Below are 14,565 nucleotides of genomic sequence, written 5' to 3'. Positions count from 1 at the left end.
CTTTGCCTTGTGCCCCTTCCCGGCATCTTTCCCAGGCACCTGTTGAACCCCTTCAACACTCCCAGAATCACACTGTGCGACACTTTTCCACGCACTTGTGACCTGAAACCCTACTGACCCATTTGGGCCAGCAGTTGTGTCTTCTCCGTCAGATTCTTCCCCCTCTGACTTGACACCCTGTTTGTGAGCTTTCTCCATTACGCTAACCGGAGATGAAGCCTCACACCTGGACACTCCTTTCACAACCTTTGGAGATGCCCAGACCTGCCCTGAACCCTGATCTTGGACCTGGTCCCCATCACCGGGTTCTGAACCCTGATCCTGGACCTGGTCCCCATCACCGGGATCAGCCTCTGGCTCCCTTTCCTCCTCAGAATCAGACAGACATTCTGAGAGAAAATCAGAACCATCCCTGAGTCTTGAACACCCACCCTGTTCACAGAACTCAGCCTGCTTACTGACCAGCAGCTTGGTTTGATCACCCTCTGGGTATGCAAACTTCCACCCATTGGTTGCAGGATCATATCCACAGAAGATCATTTCCTGAACCTTTGGACCACCTGCCTCAAAGAGCTCAAAGGGCTCTTTGGCTACCCTCCCAAACCCGGGAAAACCATGTACCTGTGCACCCTTGCATGCCCTGCACCCTAGGGACCTCCCACATTTCCGGAGTTTGTACCCTTTTGTGCACCTGTGCAGCTTTTGCACATGACTGGGAACCTTAGCACACTGCGCCTGTGCTTTTCCAGCATTCCCACCACCCTCCAGAGGTGACTCCAGAACAAAGAGATTGTTCTGCCCCCTTTTCACGTTGGCCTCCTCTCCGAGACTGATTCCCATGAGAACTCAGCTGGTTGACCTTGGGACCTTCCTGCCCAGCTGTCTCCGCTCTCCATGGGCACACGTAGCAAACGTCGCGTCAAATTGCACACATAGCAACGACGAACTCCAGTGGAAAAACACTGCCCGGGGCTCCTCCCAGCTGGCCTCCTTCTTCCGGAAAAGCACTCCTTGCCAGCTCCGCCCCCTCTGGCCTGGCTCCCACTGCGGCTTTCTGGGAACCTGCTTTGTTGACATTCCACTCCAGCACGCACAGTGGACAAGCCTTTACACTTGCCTTTGGAATCCTTCGCCCCCCCGATCTGCTCACTAGCACTCCTTGAGGCTAAAACATCAGGAACAGGGGCACCAGCCATCTCTAGGCTTTTCATAACTTCTCCAGGGCTCTGGCTTCCTGCTGAAGCTTCACAGCACATCCCAGGCAGCCCTTGCTGACTTTACGCCCTTGCCCAACTTCTTAGAGTGAGCTGTTCAAACGCAATGTCCTCCAAGACCTGGCTACCTGCCATTGTCTTCCGTTCTCCCAAGGGGCCCCAAGCTGTACTCACAGATTACAAGCTCCTCCGGCACCCATCCGTCGGGAAACGATTTTCCAGCTGCTCTTCAGCTCCCAGCACTCAGCTCTCAGCACAGGCAAACACTTTGCGTCTTTCAGCTGCTCTGAGCTCCGCAGCTCTCCTTTGCCTCTTAACACCAGGCAAAAACTCCTGCCAGCGACTTTCTCTGCCTTAGACCGCAGACTTCAAACGCATTCCGGCACTTCAAAGCGTTCCTGTGACAGTTTTTTACGATCGGTGATTAAGGGTCCATAACCTGTGGAATTGATTTATTGGTTTGGCGTGACCCCCGCTAATTGATTTACGATCCACAATTAGCTCTTTATGCCCGGCGCGCTTCCTCCGAGCTGCGCCACTCAGCTCCGTCTCCAGTAGCTCTCCAGTCACGCCTCAGCAGAGTTCGCACAGCGTCAAAGCTGTCACGTAGCTTCCACTTAGCTTCCGACAAACACACAGAGACCAGGTTTGTCTATTTACAGTTCTTTATTCCGACATTCCCCAGGAATCTCCTGGGCTCACCGCCGCCATGACAAACTGCGACCTCTTCCCTCAGAGACCAGAGGGGAACAGAAACGAAACTCCTCCCAGACTCCTCCCAGCTTCTAAAGCTGACGTCAGAATGTTGAGGCATCATGGGAACTTCTTAACCTGTTAAGTTCCAAACCCAACAAGCATATGGGGTGTGTGTGTTTATCACGACCAATCTCAGGGCAGGGAACAATGCAGCTGAAGCTGATACAGACTGAGCAAACACCATAAGAAATCCAAAATGAAGTAAAACAAATATAATTGAAACCTAAATCTTTAAAATACAGATCTGTATCGGCGAGTACACTCTCACAAAAACACTGCTTAAAGCACCGAGCAGATTTCCATCTCCAGCAATAACTAATTAAAATTAATATCCTGCAAACGGCTGAGCAAATAGGTTTTCACTTGGCCCCAGAATGAGATGAGGAGGCACTAACTATCTCTCCAAGGCAGATGTGGGGAATCTCTGGCCCTCCAGAAGTTGCAGGACTCCAGTTGCCATCAACCCCAGGAAGCGTGCCTAAATCATCTCTGATGATCATTGTATACTATACTATCTACCCTCAATATACTAGAATTGGGGGTGGGGTGGGGGTAAATGAGCCCCTTTTATCTTTTCTGACATTCTCCTCAACTGTTGTTTATAGCAGTTGTTTACAAGAGGGCTTGCTTTGAATATAACTGGGAGAACTCAGTTTTGTGCATTTTACTTTTTTTAAAAAACACCAAACTGTTATTGAACATTTTCAATCCTCCTACCTCTTCTGCCACAGTCTTTATGAAAACCAGCGATTCGAGTGAAGGATTAAAGGATTAAAGTTACATAATGACTGGCTTGTAAATATAAGCCTTTGCATCTACACAAGTATTTCCTAAAGTGACGTTCCTAAATGTACTTTCTTTTACCTGTCCTGAATTTTCCAAGATTCAGTTTCACTAGATGTCCACGAGTTTGAGTGTTATGATGGAAAAAAAAACTTTTCTCTATTCACTTTCTCCATGCCATGCATTGTATAAACATTGTAGAAACATCTATCATGTTGCTTTTCCCTCACCTTTTTTCTAAGCTGGAAATTCCCACATACTGCAACCTTTACTCATAGGAGAGTTGCTCAGTCCCCTTAACCATTTTGGTTCCTCTTTTCTGACTCTTTTCCAACTCTACAATATGCAGTCACACCATAGATTTCTATTATGGCATCATGATTTTATTTTCAATTCTTCTCCTGATGATCCCAGGCATGGAATTGGCTCTTTTCACAGCTGCCGCACACTGAGTCAATATCAAGCTATCTACAGTGATACCTCGGGTTACATTACCTTCGGGTAACGTAATTTCGAGTTACGAACGCAGCAAACGCAGAAGCACTCTATTGTGTTGCATGTGTGCGCAGAAGCAGCGCCTCCAGATACGGACTTTTTGGGGTAAGTATGGACTCCTGGGACAAATTAAGTTTGTATCTGGAGGGTCCACTGTACTATCTACTATGAGGTCTCATTCCTATTCAGTCACTGCTGGTTCAGATCACACGAGTGTTTATATGAAATAAAATTATTATTTTTTTGCACATGCAAACACACCCACAACTTCTGTCCAAAACCACTTCAACCTGCATGCTTGTTTTTGTAGTTCAAGTCACTTTATTGAAAATTTGGGTTTTCTTTAAGTCAAGGAAAGGCAGGGCACTGTGCTCCTTGCACTGCTGCCAAACTCATGTCTGCTTAACTCATCAAATGCTAAGCTCTCATTCCAATCCTTTAAGTCCTTGTTGAACAGTTCCTCATTTCTGTAACTTTGCACTCTACTATTCTGCCCAGTACCTTGATGGAGTTTGGCCGGGATTATAATCTACCAGTGAACGCTTAAAGAGATTAAGAGACTACGTAAGTGGTCATGTTTGTCTTTTCCTCATTTATTCAGCAAAAAAAAATATGTCTCAAGCTTATGCTGTACCACAGAAGTGTGCGGGTCAGTAATCACACAGTTTAAAGATGGAGTGAACTCTTTACAGTGGTACCTCAGGTTACATATGCTTCAGGTTACAGACTTGCTAACCCAGAAATAGTACCTCAGGTTAAGAACTCTGCTTCAGGATGAGAACAGAAATTGTGCTCCGGTGGCACGGCGGCAGGAGGAGGCCCCATTAGCTAAAGTGGTGCTTCAGGTTAAGAACAGTTTCAGGTTAAGAACGGACCTCCGGAAAGATTTAAGTACTTAACCCGAGGTACCACTGTATTAGCAAAAACACAATCTCCTCAGACTTAGTTGTGTGTCGAGCCTAATGAGCAGAGAAGCTCATTCTTGCTGGTCTTCCTGCATGAAAATCAAAAGCCAAGACTGAAAGTCCCCACCTCCCCACAGCTGTTTAAGTCCCCTCCTCTCCAGGCCTTTTTCCAAGCAACTGGAGACTGCACCCAAACTCTCCTCCTCCATTTTCATGCCTCTTCTGGTTCTGGGAGATAAGTGGGGAGGGGAGCCTGTTGCAGCAGGAGGGGGAGACACCCGTGACACCCACCTGACTCTGCCTGTCGTCCACCCTCATTCCACTCTCCTGCTTCAGCTGCTGCCTCTGATTCTGGACTTTTCTCTGCCAGACTCTCCCAGCTCACTAAGCCCTGTTACCGCTTCAGCTTCCAACACCTCCTCTTCTGCATCTTCTCTCTCTGACCACTCATCATTGCCCCACTACCACTCCCCAAGCTCCAAGCCTTCTTCCCTTGGTTGTTCCCCAGCTGGTTCCTCCTACCATGCCTCTGCTACCAGCAAGTCCATGGCAAGCTGTCACAATTAAATTGCCTAGATCAGGCTTCCTCAACCTCAGCCCTCCAGATGTTTTTGGCCTACAATTCCCATGATCCCTAGCTAGCAGGACCAGTGGTCAGGGATGATGGAGACTGGAGTCTCAAAACATCTGGAGGGCCAAGGCTGAGGAAGCCTGGCCTAGATAAAGGTAAAGGATCCCTGGACGGTAAAGTCCAGTCAAGCTTGACTATGAGGTTTGGCACTCATACCGCTTCAGGCTGAGGGAGCTGGCATTTGTCCACAGTTTTCCGGGTCATGTGGCCAGCATGACTAAACCGCATCTGGCACAGTGGAACACCGTGACAGAAGCCTAAATAACACTTGTTGATTAACATTTTCCCAACTTCTATTTGCTCCCTGATTTTGAACCTGGGAGATGCACATTGTATTTCCATGGGCGTTGGCATTGGGGAAGGGAGTTACAGAAACATAGAATCACAGTTGGAAGTGACTCCAAGGGTCATCTAGTTCAACCCCCTGCAATGCAGGAACATGGAAGTGTATGTTTCTTGCACTCAGAAGGTCTCAGGTATAATCCATGGTAAAGGTAAAGGTAAAGGTAAAGGGACCCCTGACCATTTAGATCCAATCATGACCGACTCTGGGGTTGCGGCGCTCATCTCGCTTTATTGGCCGAGGGAGCTGGCCTACAGCTTCCAGGTCATGTGGCCAGCATGACTAAGCCGCTTCTGGCGAACCAGAGCAGCGCACGGAAATGCCGTTTACCTTCCCACAAGAGCGGTACCTATTTATCTACTTGCACTTTGACGTGATTTCGAACTGCTAGGTTGGCAGGAGCAGGGACCGAGCAACCCCCGTCGCAGGGATTCAAACCGCCAACCTTCTGATTGGCAAGTCCTAGGCTCTGTGGTTTAACCCACAGCGCCACCCGCGTCCCATAATCCATGGTATCTCTGTATAAAAAGATTAGCTAGCAGGTGATCTGCAGTCCTCTGTCTGGAACCTTGGACTGCCATTACCACCCGGAGTATTATTACTCCTATTACATTTCAATTCCATCCTTTCTTCCAAGGAGCCAAGGGGGCAAACAACAAGCAATGCAACTAAAAATTAAAAACCTATTTTAAACATTTTAAAAAATATTAAGAACATCTAAAAAATTGGTTTTCACATACTCTCAGAGCTCTAATTTCAGTATTGCCAGGGACCATATCTTTCAGCCCTCAAATGCCTTGGTGAACATGAATGATTTTAAGGGTCAGTGAGGACCTAGATGAATAAACAATAATGGTTTCGGCACATTTGTAGTTATTGCACTTATAGCACATTAGCTTCTAAAGTGCTAACCACTTGTGCAATGCATAGTGAGGAATCACATTTTCCTGCCTTTCTATCACCATTGGGTAATCACAAGCATTGTCAAAGCTGGCAATATCATCCGTAGGATTGGGAGGAGGTGACACAAGTGACATTTAAGGGCAGTGTGGTTGTCATCTGTTCAATCCTCCCTGTATTTCAGAACACATTTTTTTCTATTATTTAGTTCTTACATGCTCTGGTTAACTCAGACTGGGATATAGCTATCATGAGCCACTAGCCTAGAGTGGGCTGTGAACAAAATAAATAACAGAAAGCAGCCACAAATGCCTACTATTTTTTACCCAATATTGCAGCTGAGGGGCCAGGCTTTCTTTCATCAACTATGAAAAAGCCAGGCATTCGTATCCGCCTTTTAGCAGACTGTGAGCTGAGAACATCAACAAGAGTTGTTGGTCTGTTAAAACGACAGTTTTATCTATGCTGCCATGCCCTGCCAGGAAATTTCCAATGGTCCGTGGAAAGTTTATACTGTTAAAACATAATGAAACTTGAGCCAATAATGCAACAAACCTTAACATTAAAAGTTTGAAAAGGAAGCAAAGGGCAATACTTACCACACAAAGTATCTGGTATTTCTTAAGAGTGCTTCTCTTAACAACGTCCTCTGTTTCTGAGCTCATCAGCTCCATCCTGCTGTCCCCCCTTATTTTTGTTTCATGAGCAGAGCTCATTTTTCAGCTTTCCAGACAGTTATCTGTGCAACTTTGTTTTCTCCCTTTTGGCCTCTGCCCTTATAGCTCTGCTGCACCCCAAGCGTGTGAATGAGTTCAGAGTCCTTGATGCTGTGGCATGAGGAAACATTCAGAACTCTGGAGCCAGTGAATTCAAAGGAAGCACATACTTCCAGTAACATTCTGGTGTTTTGATATGTGACATTCAAAGGAAAAAAACAACATAGCGGTGTTCTTAGAGGCAAAAAAGCAAGTGGAACTTAACTGAATAATGCAATGGGGATTTGGTAATACTCAAACTGTAATACTTGAATCAGAATTGATCATTGTTTTCACAGTAATCCTGGAAAGTGAAACTACTTCTCTTTGGGCAAGGTGAAAGAGGCAATGAGTGGATGCTTTAGGGTTTTCATTATTTAAGTAAAATATACCTATATTGCTGTAACCTGCCCTGGGACCTTTTGGTGAAGGGTGGGTAAGAAATATAATAAACCAATGAAGAAACAATACACTGCCTTTCTGCCACAAGGCATCTAAGCATTCATTTAAAACAAACAGAATAACAGGAACATATACTAATAACAACAGCATCTTTTAAAAAAGCAGGATTTTAAATCAGTTCCCAGAAAAGTCCACCATCTGGGTGCATTATTTACTATTATTACATTTATACTTGCCCTGTGATCTTGAGGTGATGGGTGGTATATCAATTTAATAAATAATATCCTGGTCTTCCAAGAAGCCTAGGACAAGAGCTGATGACAAGATCAAGGGCATCAAGGCTGAGGAACCGAGGAAGCGGCTTTATACTGTCAGACCATTGGTGTATTGTCTACACTGACTGTCAACAGCTCTGCAGGGTTTCAGACAGGGGACATTACAAGCCCTAGCTGGAAATGCTAGGGTAGGCTTCAACCTAGGACCTTCTGCCTGAAAAGGAGATGTTCTACCGCTGAGCTATGGTCCATCCCAACTCTGAGATTTGAGCTTAATCTCACACTTTCAGCACCACACCACACCAGCCATCTAACCTTTGAAGGTGATGGATACATCGTTCAATACTTATGCTGTTAAACAGAAGGGGATTTAGGACTTGGAATGCCAATGGACACTTGGTGATGGCTATAGTTATATGTTCCAAGGCAAACCATAAGCACTAGTTTTGAAGGAAAATGGGTACACATTTGTTTTCCGCTTGAATCCAACTTCAACAAGATCATCCATATCTATCCACGTTCAAGCAAGGTATGCTGTAGATGAAACATGAGCAGTGTGGCTATGTTGCACATATTCTGGTCTTGTCCAAGAATAAGATCTTTTTGAATGGCCATAATAGGGGTTCATATGTCAGAAGACCCTTTTGTGATCATCTCTGACTACGTTTAAGACTTGTGTCTCAGAAGATAGAAAGATGGTGATATATCTAATTGCAGCTGCCCAAATAGAAATTAACCACAACTAGGAGGAAATTAATCCCCCCACATTGGAGGACCAGATTTCAAGGGTGTGGAAAAGGTGCAAATGGTAAAACTGAGAAACATAAAGTAAGGGAAGGAAGACCACTCAGCAATTGCTTTATTGATAAATTGAGATTATTGTTATGTATTGGAGTAATAAAACACAAGACATTTAATCTTCACAGACCAGAGTCCACTTCGTCTGTAAGTATGCAGAGAAAAAAACAACAGCTGGAAACAACAGGACCAAAAGACCACGGCATGCAAGGGTAAAGATTAGCTTGTACCCATATAAATATATACTCCATATAAATTTAGGTCTTAATATCATCCAGTCCAGTCTAGATTAATGAAGCACAAGTAGGTCTTGTTTATGCAGTGTTAATGTCTGTTCTCCATAAGTTTTCAGTCAGTAACAAAGAATAGAAATTCCCACTACATAAATAATCACTGTTGAACGTGACACTTTCGGTTGAACAACCTGCTGGGAAACAATAGGAAAGAATTATTGCCATCAAGTCCAGCTTACAAGCTATCCATAGGCTTCTGCTTGGCCACTGTGGGAAACAGGATGCCAGATTAGATTTGATCTGATCCAGCAGGGGCTCTTCCTCATTAAGAAATAGGCAAAAACATTTTTTTTAATGAAGGAACAAAAGTAAAACCACGTTATCTACAAACACCAGATGAGCAATTAACTCTCTAATGGAGGAAACAATTAGATCAAGATAAGCCATAAAACATTACAACTACATATGCCAATATTTTAAAGGTCAAAAGGCAATGTAACGTAACATTTTCTGTTCAAGCATTAATTATATAAACAAGAAAATTAACCATTTATTTTCAGGCATAAGTATTAACAGGGACAGGTGGGGCCCATCTATTTGTTCTATCTTTCCTGAAAAGCAGAAAATACTAATGAAAAGTGTTAACTCTGCTTTTTCTATGATATAAATTTACATGAGAGTTTGAAACCCCAAAGGATGTTAGTTTAAGGCTGTAAATTCTTACCTAGTACTACGCCTCAGCTAGCATAGTTGGACTTCTTAATAAACATGCATAGATTAGAGCTGTCAGTCTATCTGTTTGGCACTGGTAAAACATCAGCACAAAGCAAGTTTGTGCTGTTGAATGGATTTATATCCCCCATTTCAGGCACATGCTTGTTTTATGCAGTAAGTGTTGGAACTTTTTCAAATGCACTCTTTGTCAACTCATTTGTGCAAATAACTGTTAACATTAGTGGTATACTCAAAGCCATTAGTATTATCACTGGATAAACATGTCAATGGAAATATTAGCATGGAAGGACATTTAATTTCACAAACACTTCTGCTGTGACTTATTCCACTATTATTTGTACTAGGCTGCACAAGCTTTTGGTTTCCATCAAGCAAGGGCTTATTAACTCGTGTCAATCACATCACTCATCTGATGAAGCCTGCTCTAGGCCAGGGATGAGGACCCTCAGGCCCAGTGGGAAAATCTATCCCTCTAGACTCTCCCCAGGCTGCACCCTCTCAGCAGCCTTGCCCCCTACCAGACCTGCTTTGCGCCCTTCATGAGGGTTTCCCTTCCTTCAGGACTTACCTGTTTGTTTGTTTGTTTGTTTGTTTGTTTGTTTGTTTATTCATTAATTCATTTCTACCACACCCTTCAGCCAGAAAAGCTAAGAGAGCAACTTAAAGATCAACAAGTCCTCCTTGGGGCTTTTTGCCTGGATAAATTGTGTCCTTCAGTTCTGATCATGCTTCTTACTTACGGATGAGGGATGGAAAGTGCAAGTGTAGGAATTAGCCACCATTCAAAGCTCACGTTCACATTTGTAGATGTGCCAACTTTTGCCTCTGGCCCTGGAGTCAGCAGAAGGTTGCCCAGAAGAGAAGGTGGCTGTAATAGGATGCCCACATCTACTTTGAGCCAACTAGTTGCTCACAGGGCCAGCTGCAGTCTACCAACCAACCAAGCATAGCAACCACAAGGGACTCCTGTTTTTGCAGTGTGCCCGGAACTGCAGAAACAAAAAACAGGGGACTCATCAAATGCACAGCAGGTTAAAATACAATGGACTGTATCCCACACTACATAAGCAGAGTTATCAGTGCTGGATAACTCCAACCCTCTATAGCAGATTTTGAGGGTGCATGCAGGGCTGCTAAGGGGATAAAAGGGAAAGTTTCATTGAGCAAACTGAAATATATTGTGCAGGTGGGACATCATCCTTGGATATAGCACACTGCTGCTAAGCTCCATTGGAACTGATACATCACAGTGATGTAAAGTACTGTATTATTAGTAGGGCATCCTGGATTTCTTATGGTTGGGAGTATATTCCAAGCCATAGTGATACCCACTCCTGTTTTGATGTATATTACAATTTTAAACAAAAACATTTGAAATGGAAAAACTGCCCATGAAATTCTACTTTAATAAGCAAGAAATATACAAATATATACAGGAAATATACAGTGAAGTTGTAATTTTTTTAAAAAAAATAATTTTTATTAAACACTTTCAACATACCAAATTATCAATCCAAACAATCAATTGCATTATTTTTCCCCCTTTCTCCCCCATCCCTCCCTCTCTCCCCCACCAAGGACTTCTCTCAGCTCCCCTCTGATTTCTTTGCACATACAGTGGTGCCCCGCAAGACGAATGCCTCGCAAGACGGAAAACCCGCTAGACGAAAGGGTTTTCCGTTTTTCGATGCGCTTCGCAGGATGAATTTCCCTATGGGCTTGCTTCGCAAGACGAAAATGTCTTGCGAGTCTTGAGATTTTTTTTCGCTCCCCCCCCCCTTTTTCTAAGCCGCTAAGCCGCTAATAGCCTTTTAGCAGCTAAGCCGCTAAGCCTTTAATAGCCGCTAAACCGCTAATAGCGCTAATCCACTAATAGGGTTGCTTCGCAAGACGAAAAAACCGCTAGACGAAGACACTCGCGGAACGGATTAATTTCGTCTTGCGAGGCACCACTGTATTGTTCTCTGCATGTTATAAAATTGTACATATCCTTGCCTTATCTGTCATGTGTTCAACTAATAAATTTGTGGATGTTTATTCAAAACTTGCCAAGGAGTCCAAGTCATTTTGTTGTCTTTTTAGATAATTTGTAAAAAGTTCCCATTCTTCCTTGAAGTCACAACTGTCCTTGTCACACAGTTTATATGCGCCCCCTCGCCCAGCTTGTCTGGAGTTTTGGGTTGGGCTGCCATCAATATGCCGATGACACCCAACTCTATCTGTTGATGGATGGCCATCCTGACTCAGCCCCAGACACACTGACCAGATGTTTGGAAGCTGTGGCTGGATGGTTACGTGGGACCGGTTGAAGTTAAATCCTTCGAAGACAGAGGTCCTTTGGCTGGGTCGGGACGATATGGAATTGGGGGGGGGCAACTCCCATCTTTTGCGGGGGCGCAATTAGTGCCAGCATCGGCCATTAAGAGTTTGGGTGTAATCTTCGACACCTCCCTTTCCATGGAGGCGCAGATTGCAGCTATAACGAAGGCGGCATTTTTTCATCTCCGCCAAGCTAAGCAGTTGGCTCCTTACCTCTATCGCCCTGACCTAGCCACTGTGATCCATGCGATGGTCACCTCCAGACTGGATTATTGTAACTCGCTCTATGTGGGGCTGCCCTTGAGACTGACCCAGAAACTCCAGCGGGTGCAGAATGCCGCGGCGAGACTCCTTACGGGGTCCTCGCTGCGGGATCACATTCACCCAGTGCTATACCAGCTGCACTGGCTCCCGGAGTACAGGATCAGGTTTAAGGTGCTGGTTTTAACCTTTAAAGCCCTGTACAGCCTAGGACCCTCATACCTACGGGACCGCCTCTCCTGGTATGTCCCACAGAGGACCTTACAGTCTTCAAACAAAAATATCTTGGAGGTCCCGGGCCACAGAGAGGTTAGGCTGGCCTCAACCAGAGCCAGGGCTTTTTCAGCTGTGGCTCCAATCTGGTGGAATGCTCTGTCACAAGAGACTAGGGCCCTGCGGGACTTGACATCTTTCCGCAGGGCCTGCAAGACAGAGCTGTTCCACCAGGCCTTTGGCCAGGGCACAACTTGACCCCCTCCTTTGGCAATCCTCACAGAACTCTAGCCCAATGGTTGCCATTAATCTGATTTGAATTGATTTTATAATGAAATGATTTTAGAATGTTGTATCATTTTACTGTTGTTGGCCGCTCTGAGACTGGCTTCGGCTGGGGAGGGCGGGATATAAATAAAATTTTATTATTATTATTATATGTGAATTTAGCCAGTTCCACATAGCTCATCAGGTTTTTTTTGCCACTGTTCTTTCGTTGGGATTTCCTCATTCTTCCATCCTTGTGCTAAGACTTTTGCCGCTGTTGTAGCATACATAAATAAGTTCTTTATTTTTCTTGGCAGGTCTTGTCCTACAATCCCTAACAAAAATTCTTCTGGTTTTTTTACAAATGTCATTTTAAACATTTTTTTCAATTAATGATATATCATTTCCCTTTTTTTTTAAAAAAAACTTCTCTACATTCCCACCACATATGATAAAAAGTACCTTCTTTTTGTTTACATTTCCATACATATTTGACCTGGTTTTGTACATTTTTGCTATTTGTACTGGTGTGATATACCATCTGTACATCATTTTCATATAGTTGTGAAGTTGTAAATATGACAATCAAGTATTGCACCTCCTAACCTGTGAACTGTTAGCATTCCAAGTCCCTTCCACCAGTCCAGTATTGAACTCCTTTCCAGCAAGCACATGTATTTTATTTTAAGAAAATACTGATGTAATGAAAGTATAATGCATTTAATGATAGTAAACTCCAGTTTAATTTAAATTTCCCTGGTTTTTACAGCCACGAGAGTTCTAACAGCACAAGGATGGAAGACTGAAGAAACCCCAACTAAAGAATCATGGCAAGATAAATTGTCGGACTATGCAGAACTGGCAAAACTGACGTATAAGCTACGGGACAAGGATAACTGTGACTTTAAAGATGAATGGGAACCCTTTACAAAGTATTTGAAGACGCAACAAAGTGAACTGGACTCCTTGGCAGGTTTTGAATAAACATTCACATACATTTTATTGATAATAATCAGCTAAATAGTTTGAGGATCTATACAACTTTGTAACATGCAGAAAACAGAAGTCTCAGAGAAACCAAAGACTGGAACTGAGGGAAGTTGGGGGGTGGGGGTGGGTAGGTTTTGTGGGGGAGGGTGGGGGGAGGGAGGAAAAATGGGGGGGAACCAAGGATGATATGTTTTTGGATAAGATGTTTTGTTTTAATTTTGAATAATTTTTTAAAAAAAAATAAGATAAAATTTCCTGGTTTTTATTTGTGTAAATTTTTCAATAACAGTACTGTATTAAAATCTACAATGAAATCTCTCTAAATAGACAGTAATGCTAGGTTACTCAGTCTTTCTTGGCTCATTGTAGATTTCTGATTCATTTTGATTAATTTGATGTTTCGATAAACTTCTTTCAAAACTGGCAGTTGAAACAGCGACAGTTAAAAAGATTCTTAACATCACAACAAAATTAGCCAAACTCTCTTGCAACTTCCACTTGTACATCCACCAGAGCAATTCTAAAGCTGTCCAGTTAGCAATCTGCTCATCGGGATTGATTTCCTTATTTATAACAAGACAATGTGGCGCCAAGGAGATGTATTTTGGAGACCATAGCTGCAGAATTCAACTTTGTGTACTTAGCATATGGGTGCTGAATTTGCTTGTCAACAGAAAACCCCATCTTTTTAAGTATGCAACGTCTGGATCTGCAGGAAAGCAAATCGCTGGTCAAGTGCATTCCTCTATATTATACGTTTTGTCCTTTCTCCCGTATGCCGATCAATCGCTTCAATAACAACACTTTATTATTTATACCCCACCCATCTGGCTGGGTTTCCTCAGCCACTCTGGGCGGCTCCCAACAGAACACTAAAAACATAATAAAACATCAAACATTAAAAACTTCCCTAAACAGGGCTGCCTTCAGATGTCTTCTAAAAGTCAGATAGTTGTTTATTTCCTTGACATCTGATGGGAGGTCGGGCACCACTACCGAGCAGGCCCTCTGCCTGGTTCCCTGTAATCTCACTTCTTGCAGGAAGGGAACCACCAGAAGGCCCTTGGAGCTGGACCTCGGTGTCCGGGCAGAACAATGGGGGTGGAGATGCTCCTTCAAGTATACAGTGGTATGTCAGGTTAAGAACTTACTGTATTTTCTGCTCTATAAGACTCACTTTTTCCCTCCTAAAAAGTAAGGGGAAATGTGTGTGCGTCTTACGGAGGGAATGCAGGCTGCGCAGCTATCCCAGAAGCCAGAACAGCAAGAGGGATTGCTGCTTTCACTGCG

The 14,565-nt window shown here is 43.9% G+C and overlaps 1 protein-coding gene across 1 annotated transcript in view; it reads right to left on the bottom strand.

Moving 5' to 3' along the window:
- The window catches only part of ENPP3 (ectonucleotide pyrophosphatase/phosphodiesterase 3), a 54,941-nt gene extending 48,077 nt beyond the window's left edge, over nt 1-6,864 (bottom strand). Inside the window, exon 1 of the mRNA XM_080999603.1 lies at nt 6,627-6,864. Within this exon, the coding sequence (XP_080855729.1) occupies nt 6,627-6,743 (117 nt within the window). The 5' untranslated portion in view covers nt 6,744-6,864. The remainder of the gene's footprint in view (nt 1-6,626) is intronic.
- Between the last annotated feature and the right edge of the window lie 7,701 nt (nt 6,865-14,565).

Source organism: Podarcis pityusensis (assembly GCF_964106645.2).
Source record: "Podarcis pityusensis genome assembly, chromosome: 3".
Lineage (NCBI taxonomy): Eukaryota > Metazoa > Chordata > Lepidosauria > Squamata > Lacertidae > Podarcis > Podarcis pityusensis.
The sequence above is the reverse complement of the archived record's forward strand: the minus strand, read 5'-3'. Positions and strand labels throughout refer to the sequence as shown.